Source organism: Athene cunicularia (genome assembly GCF_003259725.1).
Source record: "Athene cunicularia isolate RWA chromosome 18 unlocalized genomic scaffold, athCun1 chr18_part1, whole genome shotgun sequence".
Classification (NCBI taxonomy): Eukaryota; Metazoa; Chordata; class Aves; order Strigiformes; family Strigidae; genus Athene; species Athene cunicularia.
The window spans coordinates 5,409,092-5,431,232 of record NW_020799123.1 but is presented as its reverse complement, the minus strand read 5'-3'; the positions used below and the strand labels follow the sequence as shown (position 1 = coordinate 5,431,232).

Genomic DNA, 22,141 nt, shown 5'->3' with positions numbered 1-22,141 from the left:
GATGTGTATAAGAGACAGAGCCAGGGCTGTGCTGGCAAGCCTGGGGGGGCTGCAGGGCCATGTGTCCCCCGGGGAGGGAAAGGCCTTGTGCAAGTAGCAGCTGGGGGGACTCTGCTGATTTCAGGGCTCTCACAGCCGCATTTTGCTGAGACACCCAGCAGAGCCCACGTGCCTGCTACCACGAGTGAAGCACACCACAGCCAAGCCCTCCCTGAGCACCCCCTAGACCAGTCCCAGCAGCCCCCTTCTCCCCCCCAGACATCTTTCCAGACCCCTTGCAGCACACCCCCAGTCCCCCATCACCCCCAGCCACATATTGCAGAGCCTCCCTTGGGGGTGGGGGTGGGGGTGTGTGCAGTCCAAACCAGTCCCCCCCACCCTCAGACCCAGGACTGGACCAGGACAAGCCTTCTGCAAACACCTCAGGCTGTTGTGAAGCACCAAATAAAGATGTGGCGGCGGTGGTTTTCTACGCAATCTGTGTGTGTTCCTGTCCTGCTCCAATCGTCACCTCATCAGGACAGCTGGAGGGAGGGCACCACCTGGCATGAGGAGAGCCCTCCAACGCCCCTTGGGGCATCTCAGATTCGGGGGAGAAGGGGAAAATCCAGCCCCAGGTCATCGGATGAAGGGTAGGGCACAGGCAGAGGTGGCTCTGCTCTTGGGCAGGGTCAGAAGGCTCTGTGGGATCTTTCTCCTCCAGGCATTTGGCTTCCCTTCCTGCTCGAGGCCCTTCAAACCCTGTCCCCCTCCCAGGGAGGGCTTTGAGGGGTACTGGGGGACACAGCAGCCCTGCCCATCAGAGCACTGGTCCCAGGTGTTCCCATCTCTGCCTCTCTCCCTGTCACACCAGCCATCACCTAAACAACCAGAACTCCCTAAAAGTGCCATGTCCCTGCACCAGAGAAGGGAGAAAAGGCTTTGTGCATCTCATTAAATACAGGTAGAAATTTATTAAGGGGGGGAAAAAACCCACAGCTTTTAAAAAAAGTATCAAAAAGACACATATGAGGTGAAGTGTCTGTCTTTGGCTGGAGCAGCACTAGAGGGACAGAGAGGGGCTGAAAACTGTCCCGTGGTGGCAGGAGAACGCAGGGAGGGATGCAGGGAGAGACGGAGGTGCCACAGAGCTCCTGGGGTCACCTGGAAAACGGTTGTGGAGAGAGGGAGCCAAGCTCCCAGCCCTTGAATACTCACGCCAGGATATCCCGGCTGGGGGATTCACACCGTCCCCCATTTAACAGCACTGAGACCCACCCCTGCCAAAGCAACATGTACCAGGAGAGAGACAGCCCAGCACCAGCCTGCATGTAAACCAGCCCAGAGGAGTCACCTGGACCCCGAGAAGGACCTGCCTTCATGCCCGTGGGGGAAAGGGAGGGAGGAGGAGATGCTGGGGAGCAGCAGCCAAGGGCTGGGGGCAAGTGGGCGATGTATAGCCTCTGGCAGGGAATGAGGAAGGCAACTGCCCCATCCCTGCACTTCTCTGTCTGTCCAGGATTACCCAGGTCCTTATGCTTTGAAAACGGGAAAGGGGTTAAGCAGGAACTCGAGGCAAAAATGAAAGGCAGGAGCACCAACAGCTTCCTGAAGGGTCTGTGGGCTTCAGGAGCAGCCACACAAGCCCCCCAGGGTGTTTTTCTCCCATGTTTTCCTCCAAGTATGGCACTACAAATGCAGTACATGCCACTCTCTGCTTCCAAAAAGGGAATTTCACTGGAATAAGGGGAAAAGGAGCCCTCCCGCCCTGAGTCCTGCCTCTCCATCCAGTGAGGAGCCCAGGTGGGGAAGCACAAGCCCCCTTCCAATCCTCAGGGGAGCATCAGATGCGAGAGACAGACTGAAAAATACTTTCAAAGCCCAGCTCTGAACACATCAGAGCCACAGAAAAGACCCTGGGGATCTCAAAGTGAGGGAAACCCTCAGCCTAAAGAGCTGTGGATAAAAAAAAGTGACCCTGCAAAAAAATGGGTCGTGTTCACAGTATGAGCTGCAGCGCCTGCAGGCACTGAGGCAGGATGGGGCCCTGGGCAGGCAGAGGCACAGGCAGGAGACCTTAGTAGCTGCATTCCCAGGTGCTTTTGAAGCCCCTTGCCCCAGGGGTAGGAGCCCAGACCAGCTGTGGATGCACCAAAATCCCACTTCCCTTGGCCCTTTCCCCATGCAGGCAGCAGCCGGGGTCAGTCCTCAAACTAATTATGGCTTTTCAGTGCCAAACAGCAGCCCCAAAGGGTGCAGGACAGGATGGCTCCAGCCCTGCTCCCCACCGCATCCCCAGCATTTAAAGGGGGGAGCCCAAAACCCACCAGCCCTGAGGATGAAGCCGTGCCCAGGGTCTCTGCCCCTTCCCAGAGGAGCCACCGTCTCCTGCGGGCTGGTGAAGATCCACCCCAAAAGCATCACTGCCTGCGCCTCTCCCAGCCCTGTCCCCACCGGCAGGGTCAGTGCAGGACCTGCTCCAGCTCGTACTTCTCACAGAACTTGCTGGTAAAGGGCAGGCAGGTGAGATATTCCACCCAGCGCCAGTTCACGGGGTAGACGTAGAGCCAGACCACCAGCGATGCGAAGAGCCCCACAAAGACCAGCAAGGAGACGATGATCATGGCTCGCTTGCGGTACTTGTCCACTGTGCCGAAGGTGATGTAGGGCAGGAAGGCAAAGGAGAGGAGGAGGCCACTGAGGAAGCCGAAGAGGTGAGCAATGTTATCGATCCATGGCAAGAGGCCGCAGACAAAGAGGAAGAGGACAATGCCGAAGAGGTTGAGGAAGGCTTTCCAGGGTTTCTCCAGCACTTGCCAGCTCTGGAAGAGCTCCACGAAGAGGCAGGCCAGCAAGCCGAACTGGGACCCAGCAGGGCCCACCTGCAGGGATGGGGGAAGTCACGGCCAGACCCTGCACACCCGGACACGTCCCCACGTCCCCAAGGACTGTCTCCTCCCCTGGCAAAACACAGTTGGCTCCTGCATCCCTCCGAGGGCTGCACTCACACTGGTGTGGGGCTCACGGGTGGGAGCCCTGGCACAGGAGGAAGAGGAGGGGAGCACACCAGTGCTGTTTCAGTCAAGCCAGCGCTTTTGGTGACTCAGAAGCCAGGCAGCATCACGCCCCTCCAGGCCACAGCCCCCCCAGCCCCGTTCTGATGCACCCCCAGGGGATTAGGGTGCTCGGCCTGATCTCATTTAAAGCCCAGCAGGGTTTTGCTGCCAGCAGATTAGCCATCTGCCCGCCCAGGGACCCGGCACACACCCTGACACGTGGCAACGCGTGACCCACATGGCATGTGTGAACCCCACACGGGGGGCAGAGACACCCCACCACCACAGGGGCATCAGCCTCCCACCCCCAACCTGGCAAAACCTGCCAGAGGAGGAGCACTCTGTGTTGCAGCCCCCTGCCCAAACCTCTGCCAGGACAGGGACAGGGAGGGGGTGTCCTTTGGTCCCCAGGGAGCTGGCTGGGCTTGGGGTGATGTGGGCAGAGCCCCCTGCCCCCTGAGCCCTCACCTCTGCCCTGTATGGCAGGAAGATGGCGCTGGCCAGATTGCCCGTGATGCCGCTGAGGATGAAAATGATGGAGATACGATGCCAGCCTGCCAGCTTCTCCAGGTCCCTTAGCACTGTCATCTGGAATGTCACTGACACCAGGCAGTGGATGATACTGGGGGGAGAGACTCCACGTAAGAGACTCCTGCCCTGCCAGAGCCCCCTCCCAGCCCTCCCATCCACTGCCCTGGGGCACGAGACATCTTACAAAACACCCCCCACAGATGGCACGTGTGGCTGTACTCTGGGGGTGTCCTCCCTCTCCTCTCCCAACCCATCAGCGATCACAGACCATCCCAACAGATACCCCAGTCCCGAGTCACCCCCCCATCCCCTGGGGGTGCAGGGGGGGCCGCGGCTCACCCAGCGTGCAGGAACAGGGACAGCCACAGGCGGTAGAACTGGTCGGGGACCTCGGGGTTGAGGAAGGGCAGGAGGCCACAGACCTCGTCCAGGCAGTGCACCTGCAAAGGCGGCAGGGTTGGGGGGTGACGGGAGCTCAGCCCACACCCCAGAGATGCAGGGAGCAAGGGATGGCTCACAGGGACGTGTGGCCGACTATGTCATGTGCCAGTTGTGGGGGAACACTGGGTGGTATGAGGCACCCACACTGCCCAGGTGCTGGGGAGGGAGCAACCGAGCATCCCCAGTGCCCCAGGAGATCCTGAAGGGCCATTTTCCTGCCTGGGATGTGCCTTTCCCAAGGACACCAGTGCTGCCCGGGAGAGGTTGGCTCCAGCCCTACATTTCCTCCCGCCCCAACCAGCAAGGCAGGCACGCAGCGGGAAGAGTCCCTGCACTTTGCATTCCTCCTGCTCACACCCATCCCAACCATGTGCCATTCCTGGTAGGATCCTATAAAGCTCCTGGGCATCAGCACAGCAGTCTGTGACCCAACTGCCAGCATGGTGTCCCGTGTCCCCCGTCACGGCTCCCAGCCCCGCTCACCTGCGAGCAGAGTGTTGCCTCCTCATGGAAGTAGCCGTGCATGAACTCGCAGTACTCCCGCGTCGTGATCTCACAGCTGGGCAGAGGGCAGGCAGCGGGCTCGCTCAGGACAGGGTTTGTTTCCCGTTCCCCCAAGCATCCCCTTCTGCTCCCGGCTGCCACCAAACCTCCCACCCACCCCAAGGCTCTGTAACCTCCCTCTCCCCCTGGCACAGCTCCAATACAACAGGCAGCAGGGCAGAGTGGCGGAGCCCAGCCTGGGCCTGGTGCCCCCATCACTGTGACCCACCTGCCCTTGGTGCCGATGCAGCAGGGCCTGCCCTTGATCTGGCAGTCCATGTGGGCGAAGCCCGTGTGGTTGGTTTGGGTCTCGTAGGTGCAGATCTGCAGGCAGGAGGGAAAGGAGCTGTAGCAGGGCCCAGCCCCAGGCTCTCCCCATTGCCCGCTGCGTCTCCTACAGAGGCTGCCACCATGGTGCCACCCAGCTCGTGGTGCCACCGGGCTCTTACCGGCCACTTGGTGATGTCGTCGGGCCACACGTGGGGTGGGTTGGATGCTGGCTCCTCACATGTCCTGGTGGGAGGAGGTGAGGGGGGGGTCGGGATGGGTCCCCCTCCCTGCACACTAGTAACCCCCCACAGGCACACAGCCCCAGACCTGCCCCTTCTTCCCTGGCCTGGGAGGGACCCTGCACCCTGGTGTCCTACAACACCCTCCCTATCCCACGAAGAAACACCTTCTGCCGGCAAACACCGCAGCACCCACGTCTGTCAGACACCCCCACGGCTCCCATCGCAGCATCGCCCATCCCAGCAGAGCAGGGCAGGCAGGGGCCAGCGCAAGCCAACGGCATCACCCACTGCTGCCTACTCTGAGGACAGACCCCACCTCTGCTTCCCTACCGATTCCCTCTTCCTTACCGCTCTCCTATGGCGTGTAAGAGCCCCCTAGCCCCTTGGACAAGAGGATTCGAGGTATCCAAGCTGGAAATGCAGCCCCAGGCAGCACCTCTGCCGTGTCCACAGCTGGTGAATGTGCCACCTGCCCTCCCCACAGCCATCACTCCTACCTGGGGTCCTGGTGACACACGGCCCCCGACGTCCGCTTCTCTCCCAAGCCCATGGCCGGCGCATTCGTGCCCGGCCACTTGATGAACGTCGCCAGCGTCTCCTGCAGGGAAGATGGAAAAACTGAGGACGTGGCAGCGAACACACCGCTCTGACCCCGCACACATCCTGCTCTGGCACCGAGCAGGGTGGAGAGATCATTTCCCCCCTTCTCCCCAGGGATGCCCAGCGCCTCCCGGTGCCGGTGGCACACACCGAACAGTCCTGCGGCAGCGTCTGGATGCAGCCTGAGTTGTCGTTCTGGACGCAGCAGCCAGAGCCGCGCTCCCGGTCCCGCTCGCGCTGGATGAGCCGCTCCACTTGCCGATCCTTCCGGATGCAGGGGGAGAACTTGGCTCCCAGGTGGATCAGGTCGATCTGGGAAATGTCAGTCCAGGGGACAGTCTGTGGCACCCCCCCACACCTCTCCTCCCTCCAGCTGCCCCAGGGAGAGCTCAGCTGGGTCCCCACAGGTGATAGTCCTGAGCCTCCATTACCCCAGTGGGGGAAGGGGGGTAGGAAGGGGACAGGGTCTCTTCTGACCATCCCACGGTGGTGCTGCAGCTCTAGGAAGCGCCCCTGAGCTCCCAGAACTGGGTAGCAGGTCCCAGAGGGATGGGGGCACCAAGGGCCCAGGACAGCAAGCTGAGATGAGGGGTCAAGCTCCCATCCAGGAGGAGGAGCCCCCCAGGGACCCCCCCTTGGCTCAGGGCAGGGGGTGCAGAGGCCAGCGGAGGGCAAAGCCTCAGGTTGGGGTCTGGCAGAGCCTTACCGAGCTGGGCCCAATCCAGAAGTTTTCCTGCTGGATGTACTTGACGCTCTCATAGACGCCCTTGTTCCTCAGCACCTGCCGAGCCAGGCCAGGGTCAGCTCCCCATCCCCTGGTGTGCAGCCCCCTCTCCCTCCACTCGTGAAGTGCTGAGCAGCCCCCTTCTTCCGAAGGGAAGGGCTGCTGGGTCCCACCAGCAACATGGGAGGGAGAACAGCCCTGCCACCAGCACACATGCTGCTGTGACACACTGCTGCTCATCCTGCACACACAGAACCCCTGCCCCGGTGATTTACTGGAGCCTCTCAAACAGCAGGAGCCAGCAGCGCCCCAGGATGCTCCCAGCCCAAGCAAGGAACACAACAGTGTGGGACACTGGCGGTCACAGTCCCTCCTGGGAAGATGGACGCCTGCTCTTCTCTCCAGCCTGGGTGCTGGGGGAGCAGTGCAGCTGGCTGCAGGCTCCCAGGATTAACCCCAGAGGATGGATCATCCCTGAGAGGTGTTGAAGGCACCCCCAGACACCAGCCCTGCTTTCCTCAGCAGCTAGCTGGTTGCCATCTCAGAGCCAGACCTGTCACGGGAGAGGCTGGGAGGGAACAGCCCCGGCCAGTAGCTCTTAAACTTACTAACTCTGTTGTCACGTGCTGGGTGAAGCCGATGGGGGCGATGCCGTAGGTGCCAATGACCAGCAAGGTGATGAGGATGTGGACAAAGGTGATCCAGTATGTGAAATACGGCCTGCAGAAGAAAGGAGCCAAAATTTGAGCAACTCAAGGATGGCTGGGCAAAGGGATGCTGCAGTCCCCCAAGTACTGAGGGATACACACATCTGAGTTACAGCTGAGGAGCCCCGTGCCCATCCCCATCCCACCAGTCCCCCCTCACCGGTGGCTGTCAGTGATCTCCAGCTGCGACTGCACGATGCTGCTCAGGCTGTGGCGGTACGTCCTGTTCAGCCACTTCCCTACCACCCCCAGCCCGTAGTAGCGTTTCTTGCGGTCGAAGGCAAAGTGCTTCACTTTGGAAGCGATGCGCCTGCCTCGCCGGGGAGCCAGGCCAGCGTCGGCAGAGGCCGAAGTGAGCCGGACACCCTCCCGCCTGCAGAGAGAGGAGGAAGCCATCACACCTGCCCAAAGGGGCCAGCTGAGAAATCCCCCACCTGCAACCCCATGGCAACAGCTCAGAGCTGGGGAAGGCCAGAGGATGCTTGGGATGAGGACTAGGGGCATCTCTTGGCTTCCTCCTCCTAGAAGCACACTGTAAGTGCCCAGTTGCCCATGGCAGGGATGGCGAGGGACGGCATCCTGACTGCACCAGGGGACGTGGGCAGCCTTGGGGACTGGACTGTCTGAGAGATGGAACTCACGGGGTGGGCTGCTCCACCTCGGGGGACGCCCTGGCATCCTCCCCTGCCAGGTGCATGCGTAGATACGTAGCTGATAGAGGCGGTGACTCGAAGACATCATCGGGCATGGAGTACGTCTCGTCGTGCATGTCCATCTGGAAGGAGAATAGAGGTGGTTTTGGACATGTGTGATGGGTGAGAAACCTCCCTCTGCCCAAGGATGTGCATCACCAGGTGGCTCTGGTTTCTCACCCATCACACATGTCCAAACCCACGATGGCGGCACCGCTTCCCGCCACCCCCAAGGAGCATCACCGAGACCGGGGCTCTGCAGCACTGGGCACAGCAGCCATCCATGTCCCTGCTCCCGGCAGGGTGAAGCACCAACACAGGGGTCCCCATCAGAGCCCTGCTGCACGTCCAGTCCCCGTGCAGGGGCACCAGGACCCCTCCCTGCTCTGGCAGCTGTTGTGGAACAGTGCTTGCCTTACTGAAGAAGGACGAGTCCAGGGTATCCACAGGGTCCACCATGTCCTCGTCCATGAAGCTGGGGTACACGAAGCTCCTCTTGTTGCTCCTCTGCTTGGGAGCCAGTGGCTCCAGGACAGAGCGTCCCTTTGGCAGGGGAAGCAAATGAGGGTAAGCAACCAGAAGTCCTCCAGTATTTGTAGCACCAAGGGTTTCTTGTAGCTTTCCTCCCCAAAGCCAAATGGCAAGAATTAAATCCCAACCAGGCACCATAACCCGCTGCATGGGAAGGGCAGGCAGCAGGAGCTGGCAGCAGTTGCTGCCTTCAGCTCCTCAGAGCCAGCATTAGACCATGACCATGTTAGTCAGCATGACAAGTGAAATCTGAATCCCATTTGGTCTCAGTCCCAGTCCCTGTCCCCGAGGCTTGCCCAGAGCTCCCCAGGGGCTAGAAAGCTGTCGGAGAAGCTTCCTGGCTCCTCAGCAGTGAAACTCAGAAGCTGCTTTTTTCTAGGCATGTCCAGTTTTCACCAAAACTACTCTTTTTAAGCAGAGCTCATGTTAAAAAACACTAACCTCCCCCCTCAAACCCACCCTGGAGAGACAACAATCTCTGTGCAAAGCAAAAAGCCAAGAAGCAAAGATGATGTGTGAGGGACAGAGCTGAAACCCAGGTCAGGATGATGATGACATTCCCCAGGTCCACAAAACTCACGCGGAGAAGGGCTGCAGCTGCCTTGAAGCTCATGTGGGCAACAGACTCCCTCTTCCTGCGTGGCAGGCGGCCGTAGCCGGAGCGGATGCTGTTGAAGGATGCCAAGGAGACAACACCAGGGGTGAGGGGGGGCAGGACGTGGTGGGGCGTGTTGGGACGGTCGGTCTCATCGGGATGGCGGAAGGGACGGCCCCTGGCCAGCGGGTCCACGATCTGGAGGACGGGAAAGGTGTCAGTGCTGGGAAAGCGAGGCTGGGAGCCAGACCCCACGCCCTGAGCTCTACCTTGGGCATCTTGGCGGGCTTGGGTGACTCGGTTCCTTGGAAGGAGGGCACGTCCTGGCTGGGCAGCTCCATGTCGCGGTAGGCAGGCTTCAGCTTGCCGTATCTCATGCTGCAGTGCTGCAGGCTCTTGAGTTGCCATTGCTGTCGCTTCCCCTCCCAGTCGCCACTGACACCAAACCACTGTGCTGTGCCCCTGGATGCACGATGGGCACACTCGTCACCCAGCTGGGCCCCCCACCCTGAGTACCACCATCCAACCCGAGCATCCCCTCCAGCAGATGACTGGGGTTGGGGCGCGTTGGCTCAGCCCACAGCAGGGCAGTTTTGACCCAGCTATGGGTTTCAAGGAAGTGGGGAGGGAAGGGGAAGGGACGCTGCAGAGGGGTCGCTGGCCTTTGTGTCTCTCTGGAGAGGTAACACCATCGAAAGTTGCACCTCGCACGGGACACTGCATCGGCTCTGGGCTGCAGCAGATGCCTGGCTTAAGGCGTTTGTGAAGGCCCTACATAAACAGGGCTGAGAAATTTCCCCAGTGTACAAAACAACAGTGTGAATAAGCACTGAACAATTTGCTGCAGGATTATCCCCAGGCAGACACCAGGGAGTCAAAGCAGAGCGGCACAAAACCCTCCAAGCTGTTCACTTCCAACCTGTGACTCTCCATCTCCATCCCCAGTCCTCTGCTGCTACCCAGAGCCATAACACCCCAACGGGGACTGAGGGGCCCCTCTGGTGATGCTGCCAGAGCCCACCCTGCCCTCAGGCCGCCGCTCCCCGGCCCTCACTTGCGGATGCTCTGGGACAGGGAAGTCTGCCGGCGGAAGCCAGGTTGGTGCTCACAGCCCTTCGAGCGGGGCTCCTGCAGGCTCTTGCTCTTTCGGTAGATGGGGACCTTGGAGGGCTGGAAGGCAGAGCAGGGTGTTAGGGACAAGGTGGCATGGGGGGATCCCTCAGACACAGCAGGCCCCCAAGCCCAGCATGGGATGGACAGTGCTCCCTGTCGCTCACCTCCTTGCGGGTGCCATCCTCCTCTGCCTCCCGCGGGGGGATGACGATGGAGAGGTTCGGGGGCTTCTTGCTCTGCAGGCGGCTGCTGCTGGAGCGGCTGCCCCCGTTCTTGTCACCGGCTGACATCTTGGGCTGGTGGTGGCTGGCAGGCTGGGGGAGTGCAAGGAGTCAGTGACAGAGGAAGAAATATCTCCCCAGGAGCTCGTGTGTGGGGTCCCAGGGGGAGATGGGGTCTCACCAGCCTCAGCTCCATACACCACTGGCCATGCTACTGAGACCTTGCCACCAACAGCCCAGCCACTGTGTCCTCAAAACCTGCACCCCCTCCCCGGGTTTGTGTGGACAGGAGGGCTTCCATCACCCACCCACTCCCGGTCCCCCCGGACCACCCGCACCACCCCTTTACTTGCCAGGAGCAGAGTGAGGGATGGCAGGGGCAGTAGGGTCAGAGCATCCCCAGCACCCTGGCATGTGCCTGTGGCACGTGCGGGTTTCCCAGCCCGTCAGGAGGCACCTGACCAACTCTGCATGTGTGTGGGAGACACGGGGAGGACCCCTGTAAGCCCTAGGCAGGCCCATGGCACACATCTGTGGCTCTCAGATATGAGGGCACTGGCCCCCATGCTTCAGCACAGTGAGGGAACTGAGGGGGGATCGCAGGTGCTCCGGGGGGGTCTGCAAAGTGCTTATCTTGTCCGTGCAGGGCAGAGTGGGAAGGGAGGGGATGGATGCAGGCAGGCAGGGGACATGCAAAGCCTGAGAACACCAGATTCACATCCCCCCACCTCCAGCACAGCCCCCCATGGGGGATGTCTCTGGCTGCTGTGAGAGGGGCTGGGGCGGCCTGTGCCACCTCCAGCTACGTAGCTGGGACCCCCACGTGTTGGGGTGCCCCATGGGAGGGGACACACGGGATATTCCCCTCTGGCACATGCTTGCATACACCAGGCTGGGAGACTGAATCCTCCCTGGTATCATGTGCAAGGAGGGGGAAGCTTAACAGCCAAAAGGTGGTAAATTCCTTGAGTAATCCCCTCCCGAGGGTCCAGCTCTACCAGCACCTCGCAGGAAAAGTAATTCCATCTGAGCACAAGGGAGCGAGTCCCAGATCCGATAAGTGGCTATGGGGGCTCTTGAAGGGAGACATGGCTCCCTCTGGCCTCTTCCTGTCCCCCCAACCACACGCCAGTGCCCAGGGGAATCACCAGGTCTTACGAACATCCCTTGTCCCCCCAGCACAGCCACGGCCATGGGGATGGTGCCACCTGCCCCGCTCACGCCCTTTGGTGTGCCATGGGCCAGCCAGGAGGACCAGCATCCCCACAGGATCTGCTCACAAAGGGAGATGGGAGCTGGCCCTCTCCCCCTGAGGGGGATGGCAGAGTCCCCCACACCCCCCCCAGGGGTCCCACTGGGGCTCCTCTGCCCTCACCCACCATCTCTGAGTTGGAGCTCAGAGTCCAACAGTGCCACTGTCTGCAAAACTCCAGCTCGACCCATGAGCCTGGCCCCTCTCTCTGCCCAGGATCCCAATAACCAGCGCAGCCACATGGCCTCACACCCTGCTCTGTTCTTGCCGAGTAAGGGTGCTCAAGCAGTCAGCTGGGCAATCAAGACCCCCCCCCAGGCCCCTCTGCAATGGGGTCCCCCTGGGCAGTACATGCCTGAGCAGGAGGCAGCTACAGGGGCACTTCTGTAGCTCCACCAGCATTCACAGTCCCAAGTACAACCCTCCCATCAGACCCCACCACAAGCAAAGCCTGGCTTTAGCAGCATGGAACCAGCTCCTGGGGGATACAGGAGTCCAGGACCAGCTCCCTAAGGACACAGGAGCCAGGAGCTGGCAGCACTCGAGAGCATCACTGCCCTTCAGCAGCTCCTGGGCCAGGTTTCAGCCTGCTACTCCGACCTGCCTCTGCACGGCTTAAAATGGGTGCTGGGCTGGCTGGGGCACCGCAGGGCAGGGATGGGGTGAGCCACTGGAGACACGCGAGACGTGCATGGCAGGGGGAATGCCAGATCCAACCCGAGCAGTGGCTTCAGTAAGACCCCATTGTCAAGGGGCACCAGCGGCCCTGGCTGGTGGCAGGGCAGGGTCCTCATTCCCGAATGAACCCTGCTCCTCTCTGGCTTTGGTGATAAATCAGTTCATGGGGGGGATCTGGGTGGGAAGATGCAAGGCAGCCATCACACAGATGTCACTAGGAGCAGAAAGATGTTGCTGGAGGCAGTACTTTTGATCGCAGGCAGCACCCCAGCATGCTGCCTGCCTCCCCTCTTCCCCAGAGACACAGAAGCAGCACCCTTGGGTGCTGTCAGCACTTCAGCTGCTGCCTCAATCCTCGCTGCTGTTAAGCACCAAAGCTGGGAGCAACCAGCCCCCAAAATTCTACTGGTCCCCGCCGGGGTCTCCCTACCTCATAAGAGTGGCAGGGATCCTGCACAGCGTGTCTCAATGGCAACACCTGTGGTGGCCTTCCTCTTCTTCCTCCTCCTCCGTCCTTCACGCACGAGAGCCCTGGAGCACGGCCAAACTCCTCCTGCCTTGCCTGGTGGGGAGAGCCTGCAATGAGAAGTCATGCATGGGAAAGCTGCAGGAGCATCCTGGGCAGAAGGAGAGCTGAGCTCAAAGCTCCCCAGGTCCTGGGGACAGGGCTGCCAGCAGCCAGACACTGGGGACATGGACCAGCTGCTGACACAGGGTGGTAGAAGGAGGCAAAAACGCCATTTGCAGCAACGCACCTTGCTCCGTGGCAAGGGAACTGTGCAGGATGGGCAGGGAGTCTTCACCCGCCCCTGCTAGGCCAAGCTCTCACCCACAAAGAGCAGGCACGAAAGGCAAGTGCCTCGCTGAGGTATTTAATAGCTGCTAAGCTGGGAGAATGCCAGCCAGGCGGTCCATCCCCAGCAAGCAAAACTTTCCGTCCTGCTGGCGAGCTGGAGATGTTGTTTGTTTTCCTCCCAGGGCAGCCAGCAATGAGCTCGAGATGCCAGCTGCTCCGGGGAGCCAGGGATGGGAACACACCAGGGCTGGAGCGAGCCCCAGGACACCCTCATCCTCCTCCACCCCTGGGGAATGGTTACCAGCAGTAGGGACAGAAGCACAGGAATTGGAGCCAAATGGTGTAGTTCAGGGGTGCAAGAGGACATGGTGCCTTTGTGTAGCCCCCCTCTTAACACTCCTGGCCCAAAATCCCATCCCTAATTGCTCCCATCACACCCAGGCAGCACTGGGAAAGGACATCTGTGCTTCCTGGTGAAGCAGGTTTGCAGCATGGTTAAAAGCCCCATCCCACTCCCACACAGCGCGGGTGGATACGCAGATCCGGCCTGCCCCGAGCAAGGTGACGCAGCTCTGGGGGAACTGGCACAGCCCAGCGGGCACCTGCTGTCCCGGTCACGCAGGGTAGCCAGAGCAGTTTTCATGGCTCTGCACATTAACACACATTATTTGGAACTGAGAAAGTGGGAGGAGGAGGGCAGCAGCCCCCAAGGGTTGAAGCTTCCTTGGCCACATGAGTTGGGTGCAGCGGCCACCCCCCAGCACAGATCCTGACCCACAAGTTTTACGCTGCATCAGCCAGAGAAATCCCCTGCAGATGGTGCTGGGAAGGCATTTCCCAGCTCCCCGCGTGTTTAGCCCTGGCACCACTGTCGCCCAGTGTGCTCGGCGTGTGAAGGGGCCAGCCAGCACCTCCACCCAGAGCTGACCTGCCATGAGCTCGGCCCCTTGGGTCCCCTTCACCCTCCCAGCCCTGGGACGAAGGGCTATGCCAGCAGGAGCATCACTCTCTGCCCAGCAGCCCCGGCACCAGCAGCCCCATCCACAGGGCACAGCCCCTGGGTGCTGGCAGCTGCACGTCCCCAGGGAGCCTCAGCTCAGTCCCCAGGCACCCGGGGTGGACGTGGTGGCTCTGCCCTGGGGTTAGGAAAGGGAAGTGAGAGGCGACATGCTGAGCTGGCAGCAGTGCGAACGCCCTGCTGTGGGGACAGCAGCGGGGGGGGGTGACAGAAAAGGGACTCAGCACCCTCAAACACGTCCTGAGCTTGGTAAGAGCTTTGCTTCTAGCTGGAAGAGGGGTTCCAGCGTAGCACAGTGTCACTTCAGGCTGGAAAACATCTCCAGGGAGAGACAAAAATGCACTGGGGACACTACCATCATCTGCAGGGGAGCGATAAACGGGCAGGGGGGTGGAGGGGGGTAACCTGGTCTGGTTGATAAGAATAGATCCCCCACATCACGATCTTCCCTCTCAAAGCTCATCTGAAGTTCACCAGAAGCCTGACATCCAGCAGCAAGGGACACAGCCTGTGCTCCAGCTCCAGCAGCAGGGGGGTGAAGTCCCTACCCCCTTCCAAGCGGGCAGATGTGTTGCAGTCACTGGTGAGCAACTGGGACGAGGTTTTAGTCTTCAACCGGGCAAGGCACAGGGAAGGCGACCAGGGCTGGCTCTCAGCCCTGGGGTGAATCACGACAGACACTGACCCAAGGAAGCACACCCAAGGAAGCAAGTGATGGAAAAAGTGACGTGGCTTGTACAAGGCATCACCATGGGACATGCTGGCATGCTCTGAGCAACGCAAAGGGACCACCAGCAAGGCCAAGCAGCAACCTGCAGAGCAGAGCTAGGGAAAACCAAGCATAGCCATCATATGAGACGCTGGTGACAACCCTGCAGAGCAGCCCTGGTCGGAGAGGGATGTATGCAGGGCACAGCAGGTGCACAGAGCCCCAGAGAAGGGTCGGGACTGCTCTCCCTGAGCCTGTTGGTGTGAGGAGAGGCAACATTACCAGTGCTGGAATATAAGTGCATCAGGCTGGTGCAATTAAGCTGGGAGGGGAAAGCAGCTCTGAGCCACCCGAGGGCGTGGGGCCGGGAGCGGGACCCCTGTGAGCACCCAAGCACCCATCACACCCATCACTCTGAGCATGGTGACCCCTGCTCTTCCCTCTGCACCTCCGGAGGGCAGTGAGAAAAGGGTCAGCAATGCCGCGGAGCCCCCGACCACCCCCGCAGCCATCGCGGAGGCTCACACCCAGGAGTCCATTAGGCAGAGTGCATGCTGTTGCGCTGACAGCTGCCAGAAATGATTCAGAGTGCCTTAAAGACCTTTCTCTAGGCTGGAGCCTCGTTAAAAGGTGCTCCTGGTTATGAAGAGCCCCAGACAGGAAAGGCAGTCAGCCCAACTGCTCTGAGCACTGAGCCTCTGTGGCCTCGCACCCAGGCAGAGGACCCCGAGCAGCCGCCCAGCACACCTTCTCCCTCTTCAGCTCCCTTGCTAAAAGCTTTTTACCATTTTCCAGTTTCTGAGAGAAGCAGCCCAGCACAAACTGCTCTTGAAATGAAAAGCCATGATTGAAAAACAACAAGAAGAACAAAAAAAAGGAAAAATACTTCTGGGATGGAGAACTAATTATCTTAATATTTTTCTTTCTTCTTGGAAAGCCCTGACCTGTGTGTGCCTCAGTCCCTCGTGAACCCACTCAAATGGGGAGACCTGGAGAGCACCGACCCCTGAGCTGAGGAGCCGCTGCCTCCCTCCTCCCACCCTCTGCTTTTTTTTTTTGTGCTCTGAGTATTCAAGGGTTTTTTTTTAAAGGACGAAACACACTTTATGGCACCACTGCAGCAACCCTCCTATCCCTAAAAGACTTCATGTCCCTGTACAGCCCCACGCCCACAGTACAGAGCCCCCCCTGCAGCCCATGCATGACCATTTCATGCCCCAGCACCACGACATCACGCCGATTTTTTTTTTTTCCTCCCTCCACCACAGCAAAGGCAACTCCATCTTTTCCCCACATGTGCCAACCCCGCCACGGTGGGACTGGTCAGCAAACCTCCAAGATGCAAGGTTTCACTCTGAGTCTTGAGAGAGGACCTCTGTGTTCCAGGGGGTGTTTTAAGCTGTCCCCTCCCTCTCCTCTATTGCTGAGCCACGTGGTCGGCATCAGCGACCCACAGGAGCTTTAATCCCCGTCTCCAGCATGGCTGCTGGGGTAGCAGGATGGGGTACGGATGTCTGACGGGTGGTGAGAGCCTGGCCGGACCCCGGGGCACGCAGGCAGCCGATACGCACCTCACCCACGCTGCCATTAGGAAATCCTCTCCCATTTTCTACATCGGGCAGGACATTGGGCAACCACAGGCGGGTTTGCTCAGCCCGGGCGAGCTTGGAGCGCGTGGCACGCCCTGGAAGGAAGCAAAGTTACCAGGGGAGATGGACGGGGGGGCTGCGCGGGGTGCTGCTGATAAAGGCGCAGCGGGCAGAGCCCTGCCTGCCTGCAGGGAAAGGAAGCGAGACCTGGGGAGGGTGCACGGCTGCTCGCATCGCTGCACCGGGCAGCCACGTGCTGGCCTTCCCTGCTGCAAGGGTTTGATCACCGGGAGCCTGCGTGGCCCAGCTCTCCCCAGCAGTCCGGGGAGACACCGCCGGTATCTGCATGGAAAGGGAAGGATTTGCCTGCAAGATCTGGGATCTCCCGCCACGGGGAGGACTTCCCACATCCCAGATGCACCTCCTTTCCCCCTCTCATTAATTTTTACCAGCACAATGACCCACCCTGCCCTGGCAGAGTGAGTGCTGGCACCCACAGGCTTCCCAACACGCTGGGGTGAGCTGGGGTCCCTCTGCGCCACTGCCCACCCACCCCCCCCTCCCCACAGGTCCCTCACAGCAGAATAACCCCAAATAGGTGGCACTGCACAAACTCACTCTGCTTCCTGAAGTGGAGACGCACTGGCCAGGGCAGTGGGTGCTGCTGGAGGGGCCATGGCTGTGCAGGGGGACCCCCAACCCGCTGGCCCTTTCCTAGGGCTGGAGCCCAGGGCAACTGGGGAACATGCATGCAGATGCTTTGAGTCACCCCAACGGCTTTGGAAAGAGCAAAGGGCGAAAATCTCCACCAGCAGTGTGGGAAGCAAGGGCAGCTCCACCAGTGAACATGCAGAGGGGTCGGCTGCTCCCCAGCTGCACTGCAGGAAGGGTTGCAGCACTCTCCAGACCCGAGGAAAGCTTTTTTCCAGGCACTGCACAGATTTCCCCAGGCTACCAGCATTGATTTAAATTGGTTTTATCTAAGAACTGAGTAATTACTCTGAGCTACTTCGATTCCTCATTAGCTTGGCTTAAACACGGGGTGCATGGGCATGATGGTACGAGTGCTTTGGCCACAGCTGCACCTTCTGGAAGGGGCTGAGGGGTCCCAGGTCATTATTTACATGAGGCAAGGGGGGCAGCTTGCCTGCAAGCCGTCTGCCTGCGATCCCCACAGCACAGGTCATTACTGAGTTCACTCTCACTTCCCTCTTCAAAGCAAAATACTTGTTCGAGAGGACAATGGGGATGGGGGGGTACCTTTCTTCCTCCCATTCTTCTGCAAAACAGCAACTCTTGGTGTGAGGACTCAGGCTGGACTTGCAGACTTCCCCAATCCCTCACTGCCTGTTTCAGAGAGCACTGAGCCACCCAGAACAGCACTGAGCTGGGAGAAACACCCCATATTTGCAGAGGGTCCCCTCACCATGAGCTCCAAGCATTCCCGCTCCATGTGGGATGCAGCAGTGGGAGGTGGTGCTCAGTCCTGTGTGCCAGTTCAGCTCATCCCAGGCACAAGATGAGCCCTGGGCTGGCGTCAGGATAAGGCCCCTCAGCTAAAGCTCTCTATCTCTGGGAACAGGCTCCTTATCTCAGCGCAGCCATTTCAAGGCTCGTACAATGTGGCTGCTCACCCCGCTGGCCCCCTGTGCAAAGGGAGAGGCCCGGATGGACAACAGCAGCCTCCTTTGATTCCCCCCTGGGGCCAGCAGCTCCCAGAGGGGACAAAGCAGTGGATGAAGGTGGTGCCTCTGCTTGCAGCAAGCTGGGGGGTGACTTTCAGACACCCCATTAAGCCTCAGTGCTCCCCTGGCTCCCGAGCAACCCAGGGAGGCTGCTCCCTGCCCACCTCGCCCTCCTCCCAAACACCAGCAGCCAAATGTGGGCCACTCCTCAGCCTTCTTCCCTTCCTTCCCAAGTGCCACAAGGCCAGAAGCACCCAGGTCTGCACCCTGCAGAGGAAAGCCTGACCCGGAACAGCTCATCCCCATCCAACACACTGCAAGCCCAGCATGGGGGTTCCTACGCTCACCAGTGCCTATAGAAACCGTGGGATGCTCTCCCCCACCGCAGCATCACTGTTGGATCTGTGCCAGCAATGCACTTTGCAGCCTCTCGGCTGCCAAGAGCTGGTGGTGGGGTCTCCCCCACCATCCTCATCCTTTTCCTGCTTGCCATCCCACCCCAGGGATGCTGCACCCACAGGGAAGCCACACAGCTCACTGCAGGGGCTGGGGATGCTGATTTTTAAGGAGCCATGTCCACGGAGTGCTCGGGTTAAACCACCACATACATGAGCCAACTTCACCCTGGTTATGGCGTCACCCAAGGAAAAGCCTTACGCCAGCAGCACGGTGCCAGTCCCGGCAAGACTTCCCTTCTCACACTACGGAGGAGCTGAGGAAAGGGCAGGACGCGCCAACGCCGAGCGTCAGGGATTCGCCCCAGCTGCCCACAAGGACGGCATGCAGCCTTTGGGCTTACACATAACGGGAGGTCACTCCCAGCCCTGCCCTGGCGTTCCTGCAGGCCGGCGAATTACAGGGATAACCGCCTCAAATCCCCGGTGCAAGCTGCCCCATGATGCATGGGGAGTGGAGGCAGCCCCGTGGGGCTGCAGCGGCACACTGGGCATCTCGGAGGGCACCAGCTACATCTCCCCTGCCCCAAATGAGCCTGTCAGACCAGATGAATACATTGGGAATTATTATTTTTAAGCAAAAGGCAATGAAAATCCCCCAAACAAACAAAACCACGGACTGCTGGGAGGGGCCCTTTTCCCTGGGAGCTACAGCACTCCACAAAGGTGCCTGCGGATGGGAGGGATGGCTGGGCAAACCCCAGGATGGGAGCAGAGGGCAGGAGCATCCCACCGGCCACACACTGTCCGGCTGAGCAGGTCACCACGGGGCTGGGCGTCCTGCACAGAGACCGTGTCCCCCCCAGACTGGCCAATCTCTCCCTTCCATACAATGGCAGCAGCACGGGAAAAGGCTGGGGAGCATCACCTGACACTTGCCCTGCTCTATCCTCAGGCATATCAGAATCATGTTGGTTGGAAAAGACCTTGAAGATCCTCCAGTCCAAGCATTAACCTCACACTGACCATCCTCAACTCCACCAGATCCTTCAGTGCTGGGTCAACCCATCGAGCGAGTTGGTTTGCACCTTTGCTCCCCCCTCTCACGGTATGGTCGCAGCAGCAAATCCTGCACCGGTGAGTGCTCAAACTCCCCTCGAGGTGACAAGCAGTGGGTTTCACAGGAGACATTCAAGCTTTCTGACTAATCTGTGGCATTTGATAGGTGAGGAAACTGAAGCACTGCGACACAGTACAACTCCCTGCCTCCCCACCCTCCGCTGCCCCGGCAGGCAGGGAGCTGGTCCCTTCCCTGGGCGGCCCAGACGGACTTTATCAAAGTCTGTGCAACTCCCCCCAGATTTAAGTTACCAGAGGATTACAGAGGAGGGGGGAAGCCCTCACATGCAAAACCCATAAATTCCACAAGGGGTGCAAGCTGCCCCTGCCCCGTGCTCAGCTAACGCAACAGCACCTCGTGATGCTGGCCCTTGGGGTGTGGGTCCCAAGGACAAGGGGAACATGAGGGTCCGGGGGGGGGGGGCCAAGCAGAGGGCAGGGTTGGTCCCAGGGCCACCCAGCATGTGGACCTTCCCCGAGGTATCCTCCATCTATCCCCCACCCCAAAAACCTCATTAAGAGAGCAGCCACCAACCAACTGCTTTTCGATTTTTAAGAAACGGGAATTAATGAGAAAAAGGCCACCAGTGCCAAGGGTTTATTCCATACTCTCAAGCACACACAGAGCTTTCAATGCTCATTCAGAAGCCTGGAAATTATCATAACCCAAAGCACCACATGCTCCCAAATGGCCACAACTCCTGGGTCCTTGTAATTAAAAGGGACAGTGTCCATCCCTGCTAGGGGCTCGTCATGTCAGACATCTCCTGGCTCAGCAGGACAACAGGGACCAGCGGTCATTAGATAAAAAGCTCTTCAAGAGGAGAAGAGTTTATGATCCCATCACTTGTGGGCTCATATGGATTTACGTAATTAGTTTTTGGCCTCCACTAATTGACTCCTTTGGCACAGAGCCTCTGACAGAACCAAGCCCACGCTCACTCCTCCAGGCTCAGGTACCTGCAGGGCTCCTGGTGTCCACGGGAAACACGGAAATGTCTCAGGAGCCCTGCGCCAGGCTGGGCAGCTCGTGGGCAGGGCTGCCTGTACGGCAGACAAGGGACAGTGAGAGAAGGACAAGCCCCCTCCTTGCAGAGCATGGCACACTGCCACGGATGCTTTAGGATGTGAGACCAGGGCTCCCAACATCACCCCCCCACTTTATGACCAGCACTGTTTTGACTTCCAAGCTTCTCCTGAGGGTGGGGTTTTTTTTCAGATTGAGACCAACAACCTAAGGGAAGGAATAAGGATTTATTTGGGGGATCCCTCAGCTTCACTGTAAAAGTTAAACAGGAGCAGTATCAAAGGACAAAACACAGACCCCAGCACAGCCAAACACCACCTGAATTCCCCAGCTCCCCCAGTGCAACCCCAGGAGTGTAGCCCCCTGCTCCCGAAGAGAGATGACCCATCCAGCCCCTTCCCCACCAGATTCACACCCCCACACTCCCCATCCCATCCGCTGTTCCTCCCGCCTGCATCCCCGCTCCGGCAACGCTGCCTGCACCCACCGCACGCTCACACATGCCCCCAAGAGCAACACCAGGCTCGGCCCCATCTTGCAGAATCTGTACCAGGGTGGCTGTTTCAGCGTCAAACCCTACTCCCCCGCGCTGTGGTTTACCCTTTCTCACGCGGGGCTCGTAGCACCTCCAGGTGCAGTTTCCAGCACAGCTGCAATGGTGCCAGAGAAACCCCCCGCTGAGGCAAACAGGGTGGCTACCAGGGTGGCTTCGGACACCCGCTTTCCAGCAAATAGGAGCAAAACAGGCAGAAGCTGCCCTCCAAATGAGCAAGCAACAAGAGATGTTGATTACCCCACTAATTGCAAAGGAGCTCGGCAGAGCCCAGGCACAGCAGCTGGGGAGCTCAGGGAAGCCGCTTGTGAAGCCCGTGGTGCTGGGGTAGAGCAGGCAGAGGTGGCTCTGGTTTCTCCCTGGCATGGCTGCAAGTTGGACCCTCTGGCTCGTTTCAGAGGTGAGACGTTTCCAAGTTGGTTATTTTCCACTTGGGAAATGGGCAGGAGACAAAGGATGCTCTGGGCAGCACTTCCCCACTCAGGAGAGCCATGGGACTGGAGTGGGGTGCTCTCCCCAACCCTCCAACTGGGCGGATGTGCTGTGAGCCCAGGACAGTGGTGATACCACGAGCGCACCCTACAAAACCCCAGGAACGACCATCCAGGACCCTGGCGCATGCAGGCAGGAGAACGTCCCGGCTTCCCCATGGCTTTGCGGAGGGAAGGATGACGCCGTGCTGAGGAAGAAGGCAGGCACTTCCTCTTGCCACAGGGACCCAGCGGTGACAACGCAGCCTCTCAGGTCCCCCTCCCCCTGCAAAATGTGGGCACGGGGAGCCGAGTGAGAGCTACAGGGTCGCAGACTACTGTGGGCACTGCACTCAGGCAGTGGGCAAGCCTGGAGGTAAGAGCTTCTGCCTGGTCCTGTGGGCCTGGCAGCAAGGGAGGGCAGGACTGGGGTAAAACTCAGCCCCAAAACCACTGAAGGCCACCATCAAAAAAATCAACCGGCTAAAACATCCACAGCCAGCATCCCCCCGCTCGCTGTGGGATGTACGTACGGACACGGGATAACCGGACCTTTCCGATCTCGAAGGGTTTTGTTTGTTTGCAAGGGGCTGGCGGCAGCACTC

The 22,141-nt window shown here is 59.7% G+C and overlaps 2 protein-coding genes across 3 annotated transcripts in view; one reads left to right on the top strand and one right to left on the bottom strand.

The window, feature by feature from the left end:
- The window catches only part of AANAT (aralkylamine N-acetyltransferase), a 19,610-nt gene extending 5,825 nt beyond the window's left edge, over nucleotides 1-13,785 (top strand). For both annotated transcript variants that reach the window (XM_026860964.1, XM_026860966.1), the window contains 2 exons: nucleotides 7,686-7,690; nucleotides 13,773-13,785. The gene's annotated coding sequence lies outside the window, so the exon portion shown is untranslated. The remainder of the gene's footprint in view (nucleotides 1-7,685; nucleotides 7,691-13,772) is intronic.
- RHBDF2 (rhomboid 5 homolog 2) lies at nucleotides 170-12,747 on the bottom strand. Its single transcript, XM_026860963.1, has 18 exons — nucleotides 12,606-12,747; nucleotides 10,189-10,338; nucleotides 9,966-10,081; nucleotides 9,181-9,373; nucleotides 8,897-9,109; nucleotides 8,200-8,328; nucleotides 7,735-7,868; nucleotides 7,254-7,466; nucleotides 6,995-7,106; nucleotides 6,369-6,443; nucleotides 5,813-5,974; nucleotides 5,560-5,660; nucleotides 5,000-5,063; nucleotides 4,780-4,874; nucleotides 4,491-4,566; nucleotides 3,906-4,006; nucleotides 3,504-3,657; nucleotides 170-2,861 (listed from the first exon to the last, which is right to left on the bottom strand). Exons 2-18 carry the CDS (start codon nucleotides 10,312-10,314, stop codon nucleotides 2,442-2,444), a joined length of 2,484 nt encoding a protein of 827 aa, XP_026716764.1. The 5' UTR covers nucleotides 10,315-10,338; nucleotides 12,606-12,747; the 3' UTR covers nucleotides 170-2,441.
- Nucleotides 13,786-22,141: the final 8,356 nt, after the last annotated feature.

What these genes read in the sequence shown, in the direction of transcription:
- RHBDF2 (XM_026860963.1), bottom strand. Translation starts at nt 10,314, where the DNA reads ATGTCAGCCGGTGACAAGAACGGGGGCAGCCGCTCCAGCAGCAGCCGC. An exon ending in ACGACATCACCAAGTGGCCG is followed by an intron (nt 4,875 to 4,999) that starts GTAAGAGCCCGG and finishes TCCTGCCTGCAG; the next exon opens with ATCTGCACCTACGAGACCCA. An exon ending in TCCTGCCATACAGGGCAGAG is followed by an intron (nt 2,862 to 3,503) that starts GTGAGGGCTCAG and finishes CCATCCCTGCAG; the next exon opens with GTGGGCCCTGCTGGGTCCCA.